At 46.8% G+C, this 16,730-nt stretch overlaps 1 protein-coding gene across 3 annotated transcripts in view; it reads right to left on the bottom strand.

The window, feature by feature from the left end:
- CUL9 (cullin 9) overlaps positions 1-16,730 on the bottom strand; it is a 34,438-nt gene that overhangs the window by 9,805 nt on the left and 7,903 nt on the right. For 2 of the 3 annotated variants that reach the window (XM_037005291.2, XM_037005299.2), the window contains exons 10-29: positions 15,939-16,146; positions 13,860-14,056; positions 13,270-13,487; positions 12,196-12,445; positions 12,002-12,107; positions 11,209-11,436; positions 10,844-10,934; positions 10,540-10,711; positions 9,031-9,136; positions 8,645-8,740; positions 8,232-8,407; positions 7,823-7,956; positions 7,310-7,489; positions 7,016-7,125; positions 6,734-6,916; positions 6,449-6,609; positions 5,948-6,176; positions 5,661-5,850; positions 320-465; positions 40-169 (exon numbers count right to left, since the gene is read on the bottom strand). In XM_037005291.2, the coding sequence (XP_036861186.2) occupies positions 40-169; positions 320-465; positions 5,661-5,850; positions 5,948-6,176; positions 6,449-6,609; positions 6,734-6,916; positions 7,016-7,125; positions 7,310-7,489; positions 7,823-7,956; positions 8,232-8,407; positions 8,645-8,740; positions 9,031-9,136; positions 10,540-10,711; positions 10,844-10,934; positions 11,209-11,436; positions 12,002-12,107; positions 12,196-12,445; positions 13,270-13,487; positions 13,860-14,056; positions 15,939-16,146 (3,311 nt within the window). The remainder of the gene's footprint in view (positions 1-39; positions 170-319; positions 466-5,660; positions 5,851-5,947; positions 6,177-6,448; positions 6,610-6,733; positions 6,917-7,015; positions 7,126-7,309; positions 7,490-7,822; positions 7,957-8,231; positions 8,408-8,644; positions 8,741-9,030; positions 9,137-10,539; positions 10,712-10,843; positions 10,935-11,208; positions 11,437-12,001; positions 12,108-12,195; positions 12,446-13,269; positions 13,488-13,859; positions 14,057-15,938; positions 16,147-16,730) is intronic. The other variant, XM_037005307.2, reaches the window with a different exon arrangement.

Genomic DNA, 16,730 nt, shown 5'->3' on the forward strand with positions numbered 1-16,730 from the left:
CCCAGAAACAGAGGCTCAGCCCAGCCCCCACTGACCTACCCCTGTGTGGAAAGTCTTGACCCTCCTGCAGGACCAAAGGGCCATTCTCTGAGGTGAGGGGCAGAAGCGCCTGGAGCAGCAGCTCCTGGGTAAGGTCGGAATTCTTCAGCAAGGTCTCTACTGACACCTCCTGGTGAGGAGAGACGGGGCTGAGCAGGAGTAGATAGTGGAGGGAAACCAAAGCAAAGGGGAAGAAGGATGGAAGGAGGAACAGAGTTTAGGAGAATAGCGACAGACAAGGAGGAAGTGAATACAGAGAAAGGCTAAGGAGCTGAGGCACCTCTGTCTCATTGAAATTCAGCAGCAGCCACATCTGCACGGTGGACACGTGCAGGATCTGGTCCCCAAACTGCAGCTCAGCCCGGCCCAGCCACGTCCACTGCAGCCGCCGATGTGGGCCCATGTCCAGGACTGGATGGTTCTGACCTGAGGAAGCATTGAGGAGAAGGGTGGAGACAGAGAGTCAGAGAGTAGGGGAACCGAGAGGCTGGGGTGGAGGTGAGGGTGTGCCACGAGTCAAGCTTTGCCTGCAGCCTCTGTTGGGAGGAGAGTCCCAGCACTTACAGACAGAGAAGTGCCTTTCTGGATTCCAGAGCTCGGCCTCCTCTGTCTGCCTCCCTGACAAGCCACAGTATCTGGGAGACCACCCTGTGCTTAGCGCTGCGCCAGGTGGGCGCTAAGGAAGAAACAGCAGAGAAAGGAAACCTGGCTTTTGTCTTCAAGGAGCTGACAGTCTGAAAGACCCGCAGGCTGACCCCTTCCTCCTCCTCCGTCACAGCTCAGACAAGGTGAGCCTAGGGTGTTTTCTCGTTCTAGAAAGCAAGGACGCTGTCAAAGGGAGACACTACCAAAAGGAGCCAACCTCAAGAGGTGTTCTCTGGCCAAAGATGGAATAATTTAAGCATCAAAAAAATAACACCTGTGATGGGCTGAAATACATGAAATATTTTTAAACCCATGAGTTCATAATGATATATTTTTTTTAAAGACCTCATTGGTCATCTCTGGAAGATGCTAGAGAACCAACACATTATTTTAAAAACTAATTAAAAATAAGGGAGAGGCTTCTCATTCCTAGTGTTCTGTACTGTTGTTCTATTTCTTAGGCTTTATGGTTTTCCAACTTATTTCTTTGTAAAGCAGCAAATTTTAATTTCATTTTTCAGTGCTTTTTTTCTAATTCATTATTTTCAGCTTTTTACCTTTATTAATTCCCTCATTGTTTCTTTTTACTTTTCTGTTGTGTATTAAGTTGAATTCTCCCTTCATTTATATATATTCTGTTAGATATATTATTTGTAATCAAAACATTTAAGGTATCCCATAGCCATATCCCAGAGGTGTTACTGTTTTCTCATGTTCATGAAAAAAAATAATAATAATAAGGGAGAGGAGGAAAGAAATCGAGCCTTTCCTGTATAAACTGTATTTCAGGGTAACCAAAGAATTGATGAGAGGAAGTTTCTTTTCACAGAGAAAACATTTCAGCTAATACACATAGAAGGAATGACAAAACCAGAATATCACTAGTTTGTAACCCCTAATAAAATGACAAACCTAAACAATGATAATGATTGCCTGGTGAAAAGCTGATGGGAAACTGCATCTGATGGACAGATTAGACAGAAAACACTGAAATCTGTTGCTAAGATTCATCTTAACATCACAGAGACAGTTAGATGTTAACAGCCTCCTGGTGGAAATACACAACAACACAGCTGACGTGTTCTTGCCCAAGAAATCAAACCCTAATCTAAATAAGCTTCTACACCTAAGTATGCTTCCAGGAAATAAAGGAGACAGAGAAACATGCTAGAGGACACCATGTGTATAAATCAGCAAAATCCAGCCCATGGAGAACTCTATTTGGAAAACAACCCAGTTTCCTCTACAATTTCAAAGGGAAAAAAAGAGAGGCAGGTACCTATAGATTAAGGGAGATAAAAGATGTAACTCATGAATGCAATGTGTGGGCTTTGGATCTTCAATAGATGGAAAAACTAGTCTTAAAAACTCAAGACAATTAGGGAAATGTGAACACTGACTACAGTATATTTGATATTTGAAACTGTTATTAGTTTCTAAAGGCTTGATCATTATGTGTCCTTGCATTTAAAAAGAGAGTCCTTATCTTTTAAATTTAAGGGCTGGGGAAAGTAGGTGAGGGTAATAGATGAAACAAGATTGGCCAAGAATTGACATATTTTGGTGCACTGGACTTTATCCCATCTACTTTGTGTATATCTGAAATTTACCATAAAAAAAGTTTTTAAATGAGAGTGAAATAAGTCACTCCCAAATAAAAACTGATAATTTTCCACCAATACTCCGTCAATGAAGAAACTTCTAAATGATGTACTTTAGGAAGAAAACTGAACTCAGAAAGAAGAATCAAGATGCAAAAGGAATGGTGACTAAAGCAATTGGTATGATGGTAAACCTAAACATCAGTTGACTAGAACAACAATAATAATGACTACCTGGAAGGTAAAAAAAGATAATTCTAAAATACTGAACACAGTAACAAGTAAGATGGGACTTAGAGCTGGAGTTAAGATTTTCTATAGCCCTTTTATTATTCAGGAAGGTGGGAAGTGATACTGACAAGTCAAATATACAGGTTAAAATTTTAAGGGTAACCAACTATAGAAATAGAATGCCTAACTTCCAAAATTGATGAGACAAAAAAGGAATTAAGACACAAATAAATCCAGAAGAAGAAAAAAGTACACAAAAGCCCAGGGTAGAATCATACCTATGAAGATGTTCAATTTATTCTTCTTTTAATTGTACATATGTTTTATATGTATTTTTGCATATATGAAATAAGCGAAATTTAAATTTATAAGAAGGGTAAACTAAAACATAAATAAAAGGTTAGAAAAAAATTCAAATACAGCACTACTCTTAATAATTATAAATAGGTTAAAATTGACAACTCAAAAAGATAGATTGTAAGATTGAATAAAAAACAAATTCTAGGTATTTACAAGACATGTGCCTAAAACACATGAGTACTGCAAAACTAAAAGTAATACAATACTGGGGGAAATTCTGATGAGAGAAGAACACTGGCATGGTTTTAAAGACAGACTGCTCCCCCAACAGACTGCTTATTAGTAGTAACAAGGGAAGAATTATTAACTAACTATACAGTGGAGAAATCAAACAGCCTCTTGACCAAGTTGTCAAAATTAACATCACAGAAGAGAGGAAGATGGAAATTGTGTGCTTCCAAATGTAATACCCTGAGGAGCACTTAGTATTCTGGCCCAGAAAGCGTACCCTGAATCTAATCATGATCATGAGGACACAGCATACAAAGTGAAAATGAGGAATGATTTAGAAAACTTAAAGGACTGTATCCCCCCAAAATATCAATGTCATCAAAGACAAGAAAGGCCAAGGAATTGCTTCAGATTAAAGGAGATTAGACACATGACAAATAAATGTAATAGGAGAACCTAGACTGGATGATGTCCGGGACTATGGAAAAAAGAAAAAAGACCTTACAAAATCAATTGACAAAACTGGACTATGGAAAGTAAATTAAAACTACTGTTAAATTTAAAATTTGATAAACTGTGGTTACATAAGAGAATAACTTTATTTTTAGGAAATATGTATTAATGTACTTAGGGGCAAAGGGCCTGTGTATATGCAAAGCTACTCTCAATGGTTCAGGAAAAAGAAGGGTCAGTATATATACATACATACATATATATATACATTTATATATACACAGAGAGCAAATGATAAAAGCAAATGGAACAAACTGTTAAAAAAGAGAAACTTGGATAAAGAGTCTGTGTGTATTCTTTGTATTATTCTTACAATTTTTCTGTAGATTTAAAATTTTTTCCAAATAAAAAAACTTTTAAGTAAAAGGGTAACTGAATTATACACCTAAAATAGTTTAAATGGTCAATTTTATGTTATTCATATTTTACAACAGAAGAGACTTAAAAGAATTGTAAAAAGAAAAAAGAAAGTAAAAGGACAGAAAAAGAGATATAAAGAGATACACTAAAAAGATGCTAACCAAAGAAACCTGGTATACTATTAATACCAGATAAGAACAGACTTTAAGAAGAAAAGCTTTACTAGAAAGAAAGGTCACTTTATAACAGTAAGATTTAATTGACCATAATGATTCTAACCTGCATAGTCCATTATGGTAGCCACTAGCTATATGTGGTAACTTTAAATTTAAAGAGGTTAAAGCAATAAAATGAAATATTCAAGCTAGTCACATTTCAAGTGCTCAATAGCCATGAATGTGAACAGTGCAGAAAAGATCTTGTCCATCACTGCAGAAAGTTCACTGGACAGCACTGTAAAATGATTTTAAACCTGTATCTAGTAACAACGTCAAAAATAAATAAATAAAGCACAATTGACAAAGAAGTTTAAAAATTCCCTATCATAATAGTAGATTTTTGCACTCCTCTCTCAGTAACAGAAGAGACAAAAATGAGTAAGGTTAAAGAAGATTTGAACAACACAATTAACAAGGTCAGTTTCCTGGAATAGGTAGAATACTGTATCCAGCAGCTGAAGAATACACATTCTTCTTAATCACACACAGAACGCTTGTAGATCTGACCATCAGTCAGGCCATAAGGAAGTCTCAACACATTGCAAAGATGCAGAATCCTAGAACTGATATTCTTTGGCCACAATGGAAAGAAGGTTGAAATCTAAAACAAAAAGATGACTAAACAAAGGAAAACTGCCTTGAAAATTTTAAAATATACTCCTAAAAAAACCTAATAAATCAAAGAAGAAATAATAATGGAAATGAGGACATTCTCAGAACTAAACAGTAATAAAATATTAAATAATAAAAAGTTACGCAACATCCCAAATGTCCATCAACAGCAGAAGGGGTACATATATTCATACAATGGAATATGACTCAGCAATACAAAGAACAAAGTAAGGATACAAAAAACAACCTGAATAACTCCTACAGACATGCTGAAAGAAATCAGACAAAGCAGTCTATGATTCCATATGATGTTCAAATACAGGTAAAAACCTATGCTGATAAAAGAAAGAATAATAGTTTCTCTTGGAAGGAGATACTAACTAGAAAGGGGACATGAAGGAGGAAGCCTTCTAGGGTGTCAAATTGTTCTGCACCTTGATCTGAGGAGTGGTAACAGGAGTGTATATGGATATAAAATTCATTAAGTCATAATTAAAATTAAGTCATAATTAAAACTTGTGCACTTTACTGAAGACTAATTATGCTTCAATTAAAAAAAAAATCAAAAAACCCCAAAAAACTTACAGAATGCAGCTAAAGCAATATTTAGGAGAAATGAATAACCTTAAATACCTTTATACAGAAAGAAGTCTAAAAAGACTAAAAATTTAGTAAGCTTACAACCTAAAGTTAGAAAAAGAAAAACAATGTCATAGAAAGTTCTAGGAAATGATGAGAGAAATTAATGAAGATTTAATCCACACTTTTTCACCATTCCCTAGGAGACCATTGTCCCCAGAGACTATTTTTCTTCATACGTACACATTCCTGTCCAAAGGTCCTCTCCTCTTCCTCTCCTGCCACCCCAAATCTCACCCCAATCTCCAATTGCCTGTCCCTATCTCCTCACTCTGGCTGTAGAAATTGGAGAAGCAGTCAAGGGCATCACAGAATTGTGTGGGAAGGCACTTTCTGGGATGGTACAGGTAGCAGAGTGGGGAGAGTGGCCAGCAGCGTGGTGACAGGACCAGTACAGAAACTGGTGGACTTGGATCTTCAATAAATAGTTCTCTCTCGGCCTCCTCTGCTGCTTCTTCTTCCTGAGAGAGAAAAGGATTTCAGGGGCTCTTGCGCTCCCTTCTTAGGCCTAGTCTTCTCCTGCTCTCCTATTCTCCCACTCTTTTCTGTTGCTCTTACCTCCTTTCTTTCCAGATCCTGTTCCTCCTCATCCTCCTGCTCTAAGAGCAGCTTGTCAAGTCGCTGGAGCTGGTAGATGTGAAACTGGCGCTGCAGCTCCTCAGATGTGCTCAGGTTCCGCAACATCTGCTGGGGGAGGCGGTTGGGGAAGCAGAGGCCAATCTGCTCCAGCACGGCCTCCTCCAGCCAGCTGGAGCCCAAGCTCAGGAGACGGTCCGCCAGGTAATGCCTGCAGCACACACAGCCCAGGCCGAGCCTCAGTGTGGGTGTTCTGCGTGGCCCGCCTCCCCAGAAGGTCCGTCCCTCTGCTGCAGCAGGCCTGAGTCATAGGCTCTCCCTCACCTCTTCCTGCCCACTCCCTCTCCACCAGAGCCACGGCCATCTCTGTATCTTAATCTCCTCTCCCCACTGCCCCCTCCTCATCTTCCCTTTAAGACCCAACTCTTCACTCTCTCTAGACCCTAGGTCTTCCATCCCCTACCTTTCTAGACCTGCACTCACTGGTAGAAGTGCTCAAAAGTGGTGGCCAGCTCCAGGCCAGAAAGGACCATGATGGGCTCCAGGTGCCGCTGAAGCCGCCCCAGTATTTCCACTCCAGGGGCTCCACCAATCAGGCCGCCCTGGATCTGTAGGTCGATGTGCCTAGCAAACTGCTCACTCATCTAGCGGCAATGAAAGAGGGAGTGGAGTAGGAGAGCAGGAAGTGAAAGGACGTCAAAGGGCAGAGTGAGGGATGAGCAGGGAGCATGAGCTTACACCCCATAGCTGGGAGGCAGTGGTACTCACGTGAGCAGCAGTGAGGAAGGATTGCTGCAGCAATGCGCCTGAGAAGCCGCTGCGCAGGGCCAATGTGAAGGCTGCCCGAGGCCCAAAGAGCTCTGAGCCTGCTCTCTGCAAGTGCTCATAGAGTTTGCAGTAACGAGGCACAAAGTCTGGCACCTTCCAGGCTGCAGCCAGGAACCTGCTGACCTGAGGAGACGGGGAAGAAGACATAAAAGGCTCGCTCCCAGTCTGTGGCCAGCCCAGCAGCCCTCGTGCCTCCTTGCATGTCAGCTTCCTTCTGCCCACCTGCTCCTGCACCACTCTCAGCCAACACTGGGTTATGTTCCTCAGGCTGCTGCTTGGAAGAACTGGTAAAGGCCCAGGGCTGTGATCTGGACCCTTACTGTTCTTGCTGACTGTGGAGACAAAGGGCAAAGGAAAGGGTTTCATCTCAGTCCCTGAGTCCAGGGGGGGTCCTGGGTGCTGAGCCCTGGAAAGGCCCCTAGCAGGGCAGTAAGGATGAGTGAACTCCAGGAGGAAAGGAGCCAGGTATCCCTGCCGCCTCAGTTCTTAGCTCAGCCAGCCTCAGCTGGGACTCACAGGGCCGGGCGAAGGGCTCCGGAGAAGGCCCAGGAGGTGGCTCCACATGCACCAGCAGGTGGCAAAGGCGACGAACTCGAGAAGCAAAGGATGCTGCCCGACTCAGGGGGTTCCAGGAGCTCTTTCTTTGCTCTAAGTACTGATCCAGCAGCCATCCCAGGGAACTTATGCCTCCCGCATCTAGAAGACAGGTCAGGCACCAGTGTCCACGAGACTGGGGGAATGGATAGCCCGGAGGGGAGGGAGAAGGACCAGCTACACAGACAGGTTGGCAGTGCAGCAGGGCCCTACTCCTCTAAGCTTACTTCAGGCCACGTCTGGGGATATGGTAACAGGAGGGTGGAGGGGAAGATGCAAATACCAGAGTCTCAGGGAGCAGTGCCCGGGGCAGAAAGGAGAGGAACACTGAGTGACAGGCCTTCGGGGATAAAGACAGGAATCCAGAGCATTAACTCAGGTGATCCCTGGGAATAATGAGGAGCTGGTTAGTGGGCCAGGGCTTGGGATGGTTACCGGAGGAGGTGATGTTCTGCACCAGGGGGCTGACCAGGGCCTCCCAGCATGTCTTGCCCAGCGCCTGGGCGGCCTCATCATCAGGGAGAAAGCGATCAGCAAAATTTTGCTCATGGCGCAAAACCCTGTTCAGTCTGGAATAAACAGTATATGGTCAAGGATTTAAAGTACAGATTCCTCTGACACCTCCACTCAAGTGCAGTCAACTCCCAGTGTCCCCCACTCTGTACCTCACCCCTCTCCCCATCAGCACATTCTTCTCACCTGTGTTCACTTTCCCCTCATGTCCTGGCTACTGCTTCACCTTGCAGATCCCCACAGAAGTCTCCCCCTACTTCCTCATGTTGTCTTGCTCCCATGACCATCCCTCCACCTCCCTTCCACACAGTCTGCCTCCCACCCTGCCCACCTGGGACAGAGCTGGAGGAGGCGCCTGTGGTCTTCTGCTATGTCCCGGCTCCAGGCCTGTGCCCAAATTGTGTAGAAGAGACATGTACGGCGACACAGCTGCTCCCGGAACAGTGGCCAAAAGGTAGGCTTGGGGCCCAGGACCTCCACACCTCGGACCCGGGTGTCAATGCCGCCCTGTAACATGCACAGACTTACCTGTCACCTAAGCCACCAAGCACGACCAAAGCCAGGGCCCATGCCCTGAGGTCCCAAGAGCCACTCGAGACCTTCCCTCATCTCTTTAACCCAACAGGTTCCTGGGCCATCCCCAACCTTGGCCTGAGCCTGGCCCCCATAGGCTGGAGAACGCAGCCACCATGGAGACACTGTCACACCTCCTGGGACCCAGCCCCAGCCTCTCCCCAGCCCAACCTGCTGGCAGCGCTTTATGCGGATCTGGATGATGGGCCAGAAGCGGTTCAGGTTCTCCAGGAGGACCACCCGGCTGGCGGAGGGCATCACATTCACCTGGTGGGGAAGGGGAGCAGAGGCAGAGAGCAAGCTGTCACCTGCAGAATTGTGGCTGAAGGACTAACGGCAGCAACCAAGTTTAGGACAGCGTGTGCCCTTCACTTCTCCTGAGCTGAGCCCAGGGATCTACGTGAATCCACAGCTCTAATTCCACTCTTGATGCAATATGAGGCAATGCCTGCCAAGGAGGAAGGGATGTGGGAATTCCCAGGGACTGGGTCCCTCCGAGAAGGCCCTGGGACAAACAGAGGAAGGGGAGAGAGGTGACCGGGCACCAGGGTCCCCACCGTGTTGAGCTCAGTGTTGATGGAGCTGGTACTGTCACCCCCAAACACCACCACCCTGGCGGGCATGTAACTTGAATCCTCACTGGCCACCAGCAGAGTCAGCTGCCTGGGAGAGAAAAAAGAAATGAGTCGGACCAGGGTCCTGGTCTTTGTTCCAAACTCCAACTCACCACTTCCTCCTCAGGCTCCTGCCCCTCTACCGGCTCCTTGAGCATCAGTCTTCCCCAGACTCCCTGCTCTTATCTCTATCTACCTGCAAAGTGACTTCATTTAAAATCATAGTTGCAACTGAAAATTCATACCCTAATGAATCCAGATCCACGTCTAACTCAGACCACTCTCGTCAGCTTTCATGCCGTGTACCTGACAGACATTTCCAGGGCAACTTGCCCAAATAGACTGACCATCCGTCCACAGAAACCTGCTTTCTTTCCTATATCTCCTTCCTGAAAAAGGAAACTGACATCAACCTGACACTTAAACTAGTGACTTCTCCCTCTCATGGCTTCCCTCATCTAGCCAGTGGCAGGTCCTGCACTGCACCTCTCCAGATCACCCTGCCTAATCCCATTCCGGCTGAGGACATCTGTCATTTCTCTAGACCTGCAGAGATCTTCCAACTCTCCTGGCCTCTAGTCCAAACTCCTGTAACTGTCAGAGTTTTCTAAATGAAAAATCCAGTTTTGCCTCTTCCCCTCTTAAAAATCCATCAATGACTCCCCAAGTTTCAGAATAAACTCAAACTGTTTAGCTCACAACTCTCTGTGATTTGGCTCTGCCTATGTTTGTTTCTGGTTTCATCTCCAGCCACTTCACTACACACCTTTCATTCCAGCCAAACACAATTACTTAAAGTTCCCCCAAAACATTATTGTGTCTCTTACTTCCATTTTGTGCATATGCTGTCCCTCTGCCTGGAGTATCCATTGCCCTCTCTTTATATAGCTAATCTCTACCTCAAAATTCAGCCTTATCAACCCCCCACTTCTGGAATCCTTCTCTGACCTCAGTTGGCCTCAGGATCTAATGTACATGTTGACTGTAAGGCTTTTTCTCACTCTATCCCCTTACTGGCTTTCCAGCCTGGCTCCCCAGGAAGACTGCAAGTCTCCTGAAGACAGGTAATGTATCTTATTGTCCTTATAGTCCCAGACCCTTGCACTGAGGCTGGCACAGCAGATACCTTAAATAAACGCCCACAGGACAAGTGGGTAAGCAGGCTATTACTTTCAACGCCAAGCACAGGGCAATGAGTTCTGTCCCTCTGGGGAAAGCATGTCACCAGGAGGGAGGGAGGGGATGTCTATGCTTAGCAGAGGGAAAGCAGGTCAATGTGTACATCTGTTACTGCATAAATGGGTTTGAGTGGTTTACACAAACCCATTTTGTGTACAGGGGTTACAGACTGGGCTATGTGTATGTAGTGCTTGGAGGATGCATATTGGGCATATCAGGATAGTCACGTCTATGTGCACATGCACTCATGTGTGCTCATGAGTGTGTTCACACCTAACCAGAACACCACGGTGCATGTGCAAGGTGATGTAGTGGGAGCCAGTGCTGCCATTGGACTCCCAGTAGGTCTTGGGGTTGCGGTCGGTCAGCTTGCTGGCCCGGTGCGGGTTGGAAGACACCTCCACCTTCTCCCAGCACTTGTCCTCCTTCACTTCCACACTGGAGCCTGGGGGCAAATGGGAAGGGGTGGCGGTCACAGCCTGGTTAGTTGGGAGAGAAAAAGCGAAGGGACTAGGGGGTTGGAAGGAAAGGGGAGAACAAATGCTGGGGGCCAGGAGAAAGCAGAGGGGGCACAAACCCTGGCAGAGGTGTCTGAGGAACATGTCAAAGAAGGGGATGTTGATGGGCTGGTGGGTTCGCCTGTGGTCTTCAATCTGGCCCAGCACCATCTGCAGCCAGAACATCAGAGAGAACGGGTGTGGGGAGGAGGGAGGAACATGGAAACACATATGGAGAGAGAGTCAAGGGGCAACAAAACACTCAACCGCTCTCTTCCCAAATTTTGGCACAACAGGACCATGTGGAGCAAGTCTGGGGAAGAAGTGTCCTAGATTTGCTAACACTTGTGCCAAACAGGGTTACCACACAGGGGGCACCTCTGGATCCCCTTTCCCTGCTCTGGGCTTACGCTCCTCCTCAGCCCCAGTTCCACAGCCTCCTCACCTGAATGCAGCCAGCCAGGATGCTGGAGGTGAGCTTACTATAGAGCTGGGCATGTTTTTCACACTCTGTCACCAGGTCCCGGAGCTCACAGACCAGCAGCAGAAGAGTCGGGTGCTTGTCCAGGACTTTGGAGAGGGCTTCTTTGGCTCCCAGGCAGCAGAGAACCACTGCATAGTCCTTATGCATTGAGGCCAGGTGATGCAGGAAGCAGAGCAGCTCCTGGACAATCTGAATCCAGAACCACAGAGCTTAGTGCATGGGAAACAAAGAGCAAGCCACAGGAGGGCTGAGGGGTAGGTTTATGCAGGGAATGTGGTGGCTGAGATTTCAGAGAAGCTTGAAAGCCCAGGGAAGGAAGAGTACCAAAGACAGGTTGGAACAGAATATTGGGGTGCTGGGACTCCAGAGGAAACTGGGAGGGGCAGAGCCTGGGCACAGCTTCCCAGGCTTCTTCTGGCCAGGGCTAAGGTTCCTCAAGAGCCAGCTGTCATGCCTGATTCTCACACACAAAGTACAACTCCCAGAGGGCTGGGAGCAAGGAATGCTTGAATCGTTGAATGTGGGCTTCTCCTAAACCAAGAATCTAAAATCCAGATGCAGCCCAAAAGGTTTATACTTCAAAGACCCCAGTTCTGGAGACTCTAAGATAACATCAGCTTTCTCTTTCCTACCCACCCCTCCCAGTGTCCAGACTCACCCAGAAGGGCTGTGCTGGGCCCTCCAAAGTGTTGCCAGGGATCTGGTGCCCCAGAGGCTGCCTTTCCCTCCCCCACCCTTCCCCAGGCTCTGGTACCTCAGAGTCACTGCTAGGCCCACTCAGGCTGTTGAGGCAGGGCTCCAGGACCTCATGCCAGGGGAGGACCATTGCCTCAGGGTGATCCAACAGCTGGGTCATGACCCTGGGGAGGGGACAGAAACAAGTGAAGGCCCTGCAGTCTGCCAGCTCCCCTCGACCCCTATGCACAGGTGCCTGAACAGGCCCCACACCTCAGCGCAGTCAGCAACAGAGTTCTGTTGGGCCCAGGGGCATCCAGTGTCCGCAGCAACAGGAGGAATGGTTGGGTCTCCTGCTGGAGGCGCTTGAGAAGGGGTTTCACAGCGCCCCCTGGGCCACCCTCTTGGCACAGCACACGCTCCAGGTCCAGGAGGAGTTGGGCAGATGGGCCCCCCACCAGGGATCGGATCAACAGCTCAGGGGACCCATCCTGGCCCTGAGCACTGGGGGTTTCCAGTGCTGCTGCCCACACACATGGGAAGAAACAAACAGGTATGAAGAGGAGTCAAATAAGCCAGTCAAACCAAGAACTGGGCAGGTCCAGAAAATTGTCCCAAATTTTCCTCCCATTTGCAAGTTTCTACCAAACTGTGGGTGGACTCTTTTCTAGCCCCAAATATATACCTAACTATATCTGAAAAAAAAAGTCTAGTATGGCAAACACTGTCAAGTTAAACACGACACATTTTTAATCTCACACAGTTATACAATTACCTTTCGTTATTAAGTGGTAGCTCTGCCCATTATAGAAACAAAAAAATATTAGCTGTTATAATTACACTCCATACCACCTAGCACAGTGTCTTTAGATACACAAACCTGAAGATACACATTGCCTATTTCAATTTGCCCCCATATTTCTGGGTTTTCACTTGTTTGTTAAACACAAAGGGCTTCTTCCTCACGACATCAACAATTCATGTTTCTAGTCACAAACTTTCTGTACCATAAGCTACAATTCCACTAAAGAAGGCCTCTCTAGGAGTCACTTTAACCAACCGTCCAGTATCCAATGAGATGGAACAAAGCCAGCCCAGAAAGATGGGAAGCCTCATATGTTTAAAGCCATTCAAAAAGGCAATTACCTTGTACCTATTCTCAAGTCTCCCTCTCCTCTTGGTCAGGAAATTCTAATTAAGAGCTAACTTGAGTACCAAAACCCTCACTCATTTCCTGAAGAGTCGACCTGTCTTTTCAATGAGATACTGGTACCTGAACCTTCACCCCCTGGTCATGGGCAGGTATAGTGTGATTTCTCAGCAGACCTGCCCCCTCCACGATGGTACCTTTGTGCTCAGGACTGCACGGTGGCTCTGAGTAGCGACTGAGAAGCATCATGAGGACAGTACGTGTGGTGGGCATGGGTTCTGTCCCCGGTGCTATCCCCGAGTGGCTCAGCAAGGTGTCTCTCAGCTCTCGGGTTATAATCTGCTCTCCCAGAGTGTGGTGGTTGCACAAAAGTAGGTTGATCAGGAGCAGGCCATTTCTAACTGCGGAGGAGCACCTGGGAGGTGGGAAGGGACCCAGAAGAAATTGAAAGAGTGAATGCAGTGTAAGGGGGAAGTGCGTACAGAGAGGGAAGGAGCCCTGAAGCTAGGGAGGAAAGGGCTCTGGGGGTCCTTCTGAAGCCAGGACACCTGGTCCCCTGACCTCAGGTCACTCCTACCAGCCCCAGAAAGGAAGGTCAGAGTGTCCCTGCTCTCTGGGAATTTCTCTACCCTCAACATGTTGCCCTCTCTTCCAACCACAGAGAGGGCCACCGAGGCTTCCATTCAGAGGTAGCAATGTGAGGGAATTTCTGGGAGGCACATAGGGCTAGGGAAGTGGGGCAGTGGGGCTTGGGGCTGAGCAGGAGTCTGGAGAGTGAGGTCCTGACCCCTCGGTGTTCAGCATCAGGACCACGGCTGCAGGGACTGTAAGGAGCAGGCTCTCAGAACCCGGGCAGGTGGCTGAGTCAATGCTGGCAAAGATCTCTCTGGTCATCTGAGCATCAAACAACGGGTGGAGAGAGTCTCGGCCAGTAACAAAGGTAGGGATCTCCGAGGAGCTGGCAATGGCCAGCATCTTCAGGGCCTGCGAGGGGGATGTGGAAGCAGAGTTAGGAGTGGGCAGAGCCACCAAGCAGGAGAAGAGAGCAGGCCATTATTCTAGACCTCAAACTTGGGGCAGCTGAGCTCTTTGCAAATAGGTCAAGTAGGAGATGGAAATGGAAGAGGAAGTAATGTAACATCCAATGTTAAAAAGAAAGAAAAGAAAGCCAATTAAAAAAATCTAGAGCTCAATGGTAAAATCAGCCCATCTCTGCCAGTACCATGCTGACAGAGTGGGAGGGCCACCCCACCCCCAGCACCCCCAGAGCTTTCTCTCAGGATGGTACCCTTTCACAGCACCTAGCTGCCTCCAAAGGCTTTCCCTGAAGTTGTCTTCCATCTCACTTGACCACTCATCCCTTTGCAAAACCTCTCTGCCCTGGAGTTTCGTGAGTTCATATCCTCCTGGTTGTCCTACCTCTCTGGGCTTCCTCCGCCCAATCCGCAAACCAGGAAGTTCCTCATCCCTTTCTCAGCTCACTTGGCGACCTTGTCCACTCCCTTAGCCTCAGGTACAACCTTCATGCTGACACTCCCAAGCCTATGTCCCCTGACCTCTGAAGCCAGTACCCAGCCCTCCTCAACAAGCCTACTTGGGTTGTCTCACAGACACAGTAGTAGAATTATAGGAAAAAATACTTGTGGTATACATATTTGTTTGCTGGTACTACAGAAAAATTAAATTGCAATGAACACTATATCATTAGAGTGGAGAATGTCTCTCCAGGTGAAAGGCTGACACTTGAGAAGAAACAATTCTAGGGATGGAGTTGACTAGAAATAATTCTCAGGACAATCCCCCTTATGAAGCCTGCATCCTCCAAGCAAATATGCCCTCACAATAAGGTTTTCTCCCTTTGGTTACCCCTCTCTCCCCCAGTTAGCTGAATCCTATAGACCTTAAGTATAAATAAGATGATGCACAATGACACCTTAATTTTAAAAATAAATAAGATGATGCAAGTTTGCTACATGGCAAGTTGGAATTTAGGAGTAAATGCTGTATTTTGGTCATGCAATTGAAAGAGTCAAGGAATTCTTTGAGCAAACAGGGCCTAGACTGTGAATGTGTGGCTGCTCTTGGTAGGAGCGGCATCTAGCTGGACCCATACAGGAAAGCCTCCCAGCCTCTCCCTGGGCGGCCTGCTCTAAGAGGACCTGTGCTCCATCCATACTGCTGCTGCCATTATACTATGGGACTCCATTCTCAGAACTGCTCTGGATGAGGCCTACCTGTCCCCTTCAGGGACCCACAGGCTACACAGAGCACACCTTGTCCGTGCCTCCTAGCCAGCACTGCTATCTATAGTAGTTAGGAAGCCAATTCTACAAGCTCCCCCAGTAGAAGGCCTCCCTTCCTCATTCTCCAGGCCCAAAGCCACAAAGCAATGATCATGGTGACTTTGTTTTACCCATACCTGGTGAGGCGGTATTTTCTGTGTAAGCACACCACTCAGGTCAGAGAGTTAAAAGTTATTTTGCCACATCTAGAAATTTAGTCTCTAACCAGACACGTAACTATAACTAAAAAGACATTAGATATTCAATATACCTAAAAACTCAACTCCTGACCTCCCCCTGCCTCTTCCTCCACCAATATTCTCCTACTTAGCAAATGGCCACCTCATCCGCCCTGCTGCTCCATTTTAAACCTAGAAGTCATTCTTAGAAACATCCTTGTCCTTTCCTACAAACATGCATTCAATCTGCAAGACTATCCGGCTGGAAGTCTTCAATCCACTTGCATCTTTGCATCCCAAGGTCTCCTCCCTGATCTAAATTGACATAGTATGTCCTCAAGATCAACAGTCCCCAACAGGCCCCTCGCGCCCATTGCTCCTTCCCACCAGGCCCAGTCCACTCACCGCCAGCCCTGCTTGCTGCACCAAGACGGAACTCTTATATTCTTGCATGCAAACCAGCACAGCATAAATGCCACCCTCCCTGGCAAAGAGTGGGCGCCACTCATGCTTGGTCATGAGCAGGTAGAGCAGGCGCAGGGCTAGTACCACCACCATCTTCTCTCCCACCTGGTTGGTCAGCAGCTCCACCAGCGTCTTCACTAGCTTCTCTCTGAGACAGAAGAAACATTGGAGCTCCCCATCCCCAAAGTCATGCCTGACTCCCTGTCCAACCCTACCCACCAAGATCCAGCCTGTCACTCCCCACTGCTCTCCAACCTGCTTGCTCTCCTTGCCTTAGCCTTCACTCCTGACCCCCTTTTCTCTGCAGTATGACTGACTCTGGCTCCTCACCTCAGGAAGGAGGCCACACAGCAAAATTTTGGTTACAAACACTGGCTCATCTTCTCACATAAATTTATAAAGTCAGCGTAATTCTAATAAAAATGCCTAAAAAGTTTAAAAAAAAACAAACATGGCAGGCAGACTCAGGCAAAGGAAGAGAAAATATGCAATAGTCAAGAAATGTTTGGAAAGAAATAATGGCAGATTTGCATATGAATTATTAAAATATAAATATAGACCTGTAATAACTAAAACTCTGGAAATGGTAGAGGGTGGCCAAACAGATCAATAGGTGGGAAGAGACATAATGGTGACACCTCAACCAGTGAGGCCGGGAAGGGCTGTGCAAAAGGTAAGGTGGAGACCTAGCTACCCATCTGAAAATAATCAAGCAGGAGCTCTGCTTCATTC

This window comes from Manis javanica, chromosome 16, assembly GCF_040802235.1.
Source record: "Manis javanica isolate MJ-LG chromosome 16, MJ_LKY, whole genome shotgun sequence".
Lineage (NCBI taxonomy): Eukaryota > Metazoa > Chordata > Mammalia > Pholidota > Manidae > Manis > Manis javanica.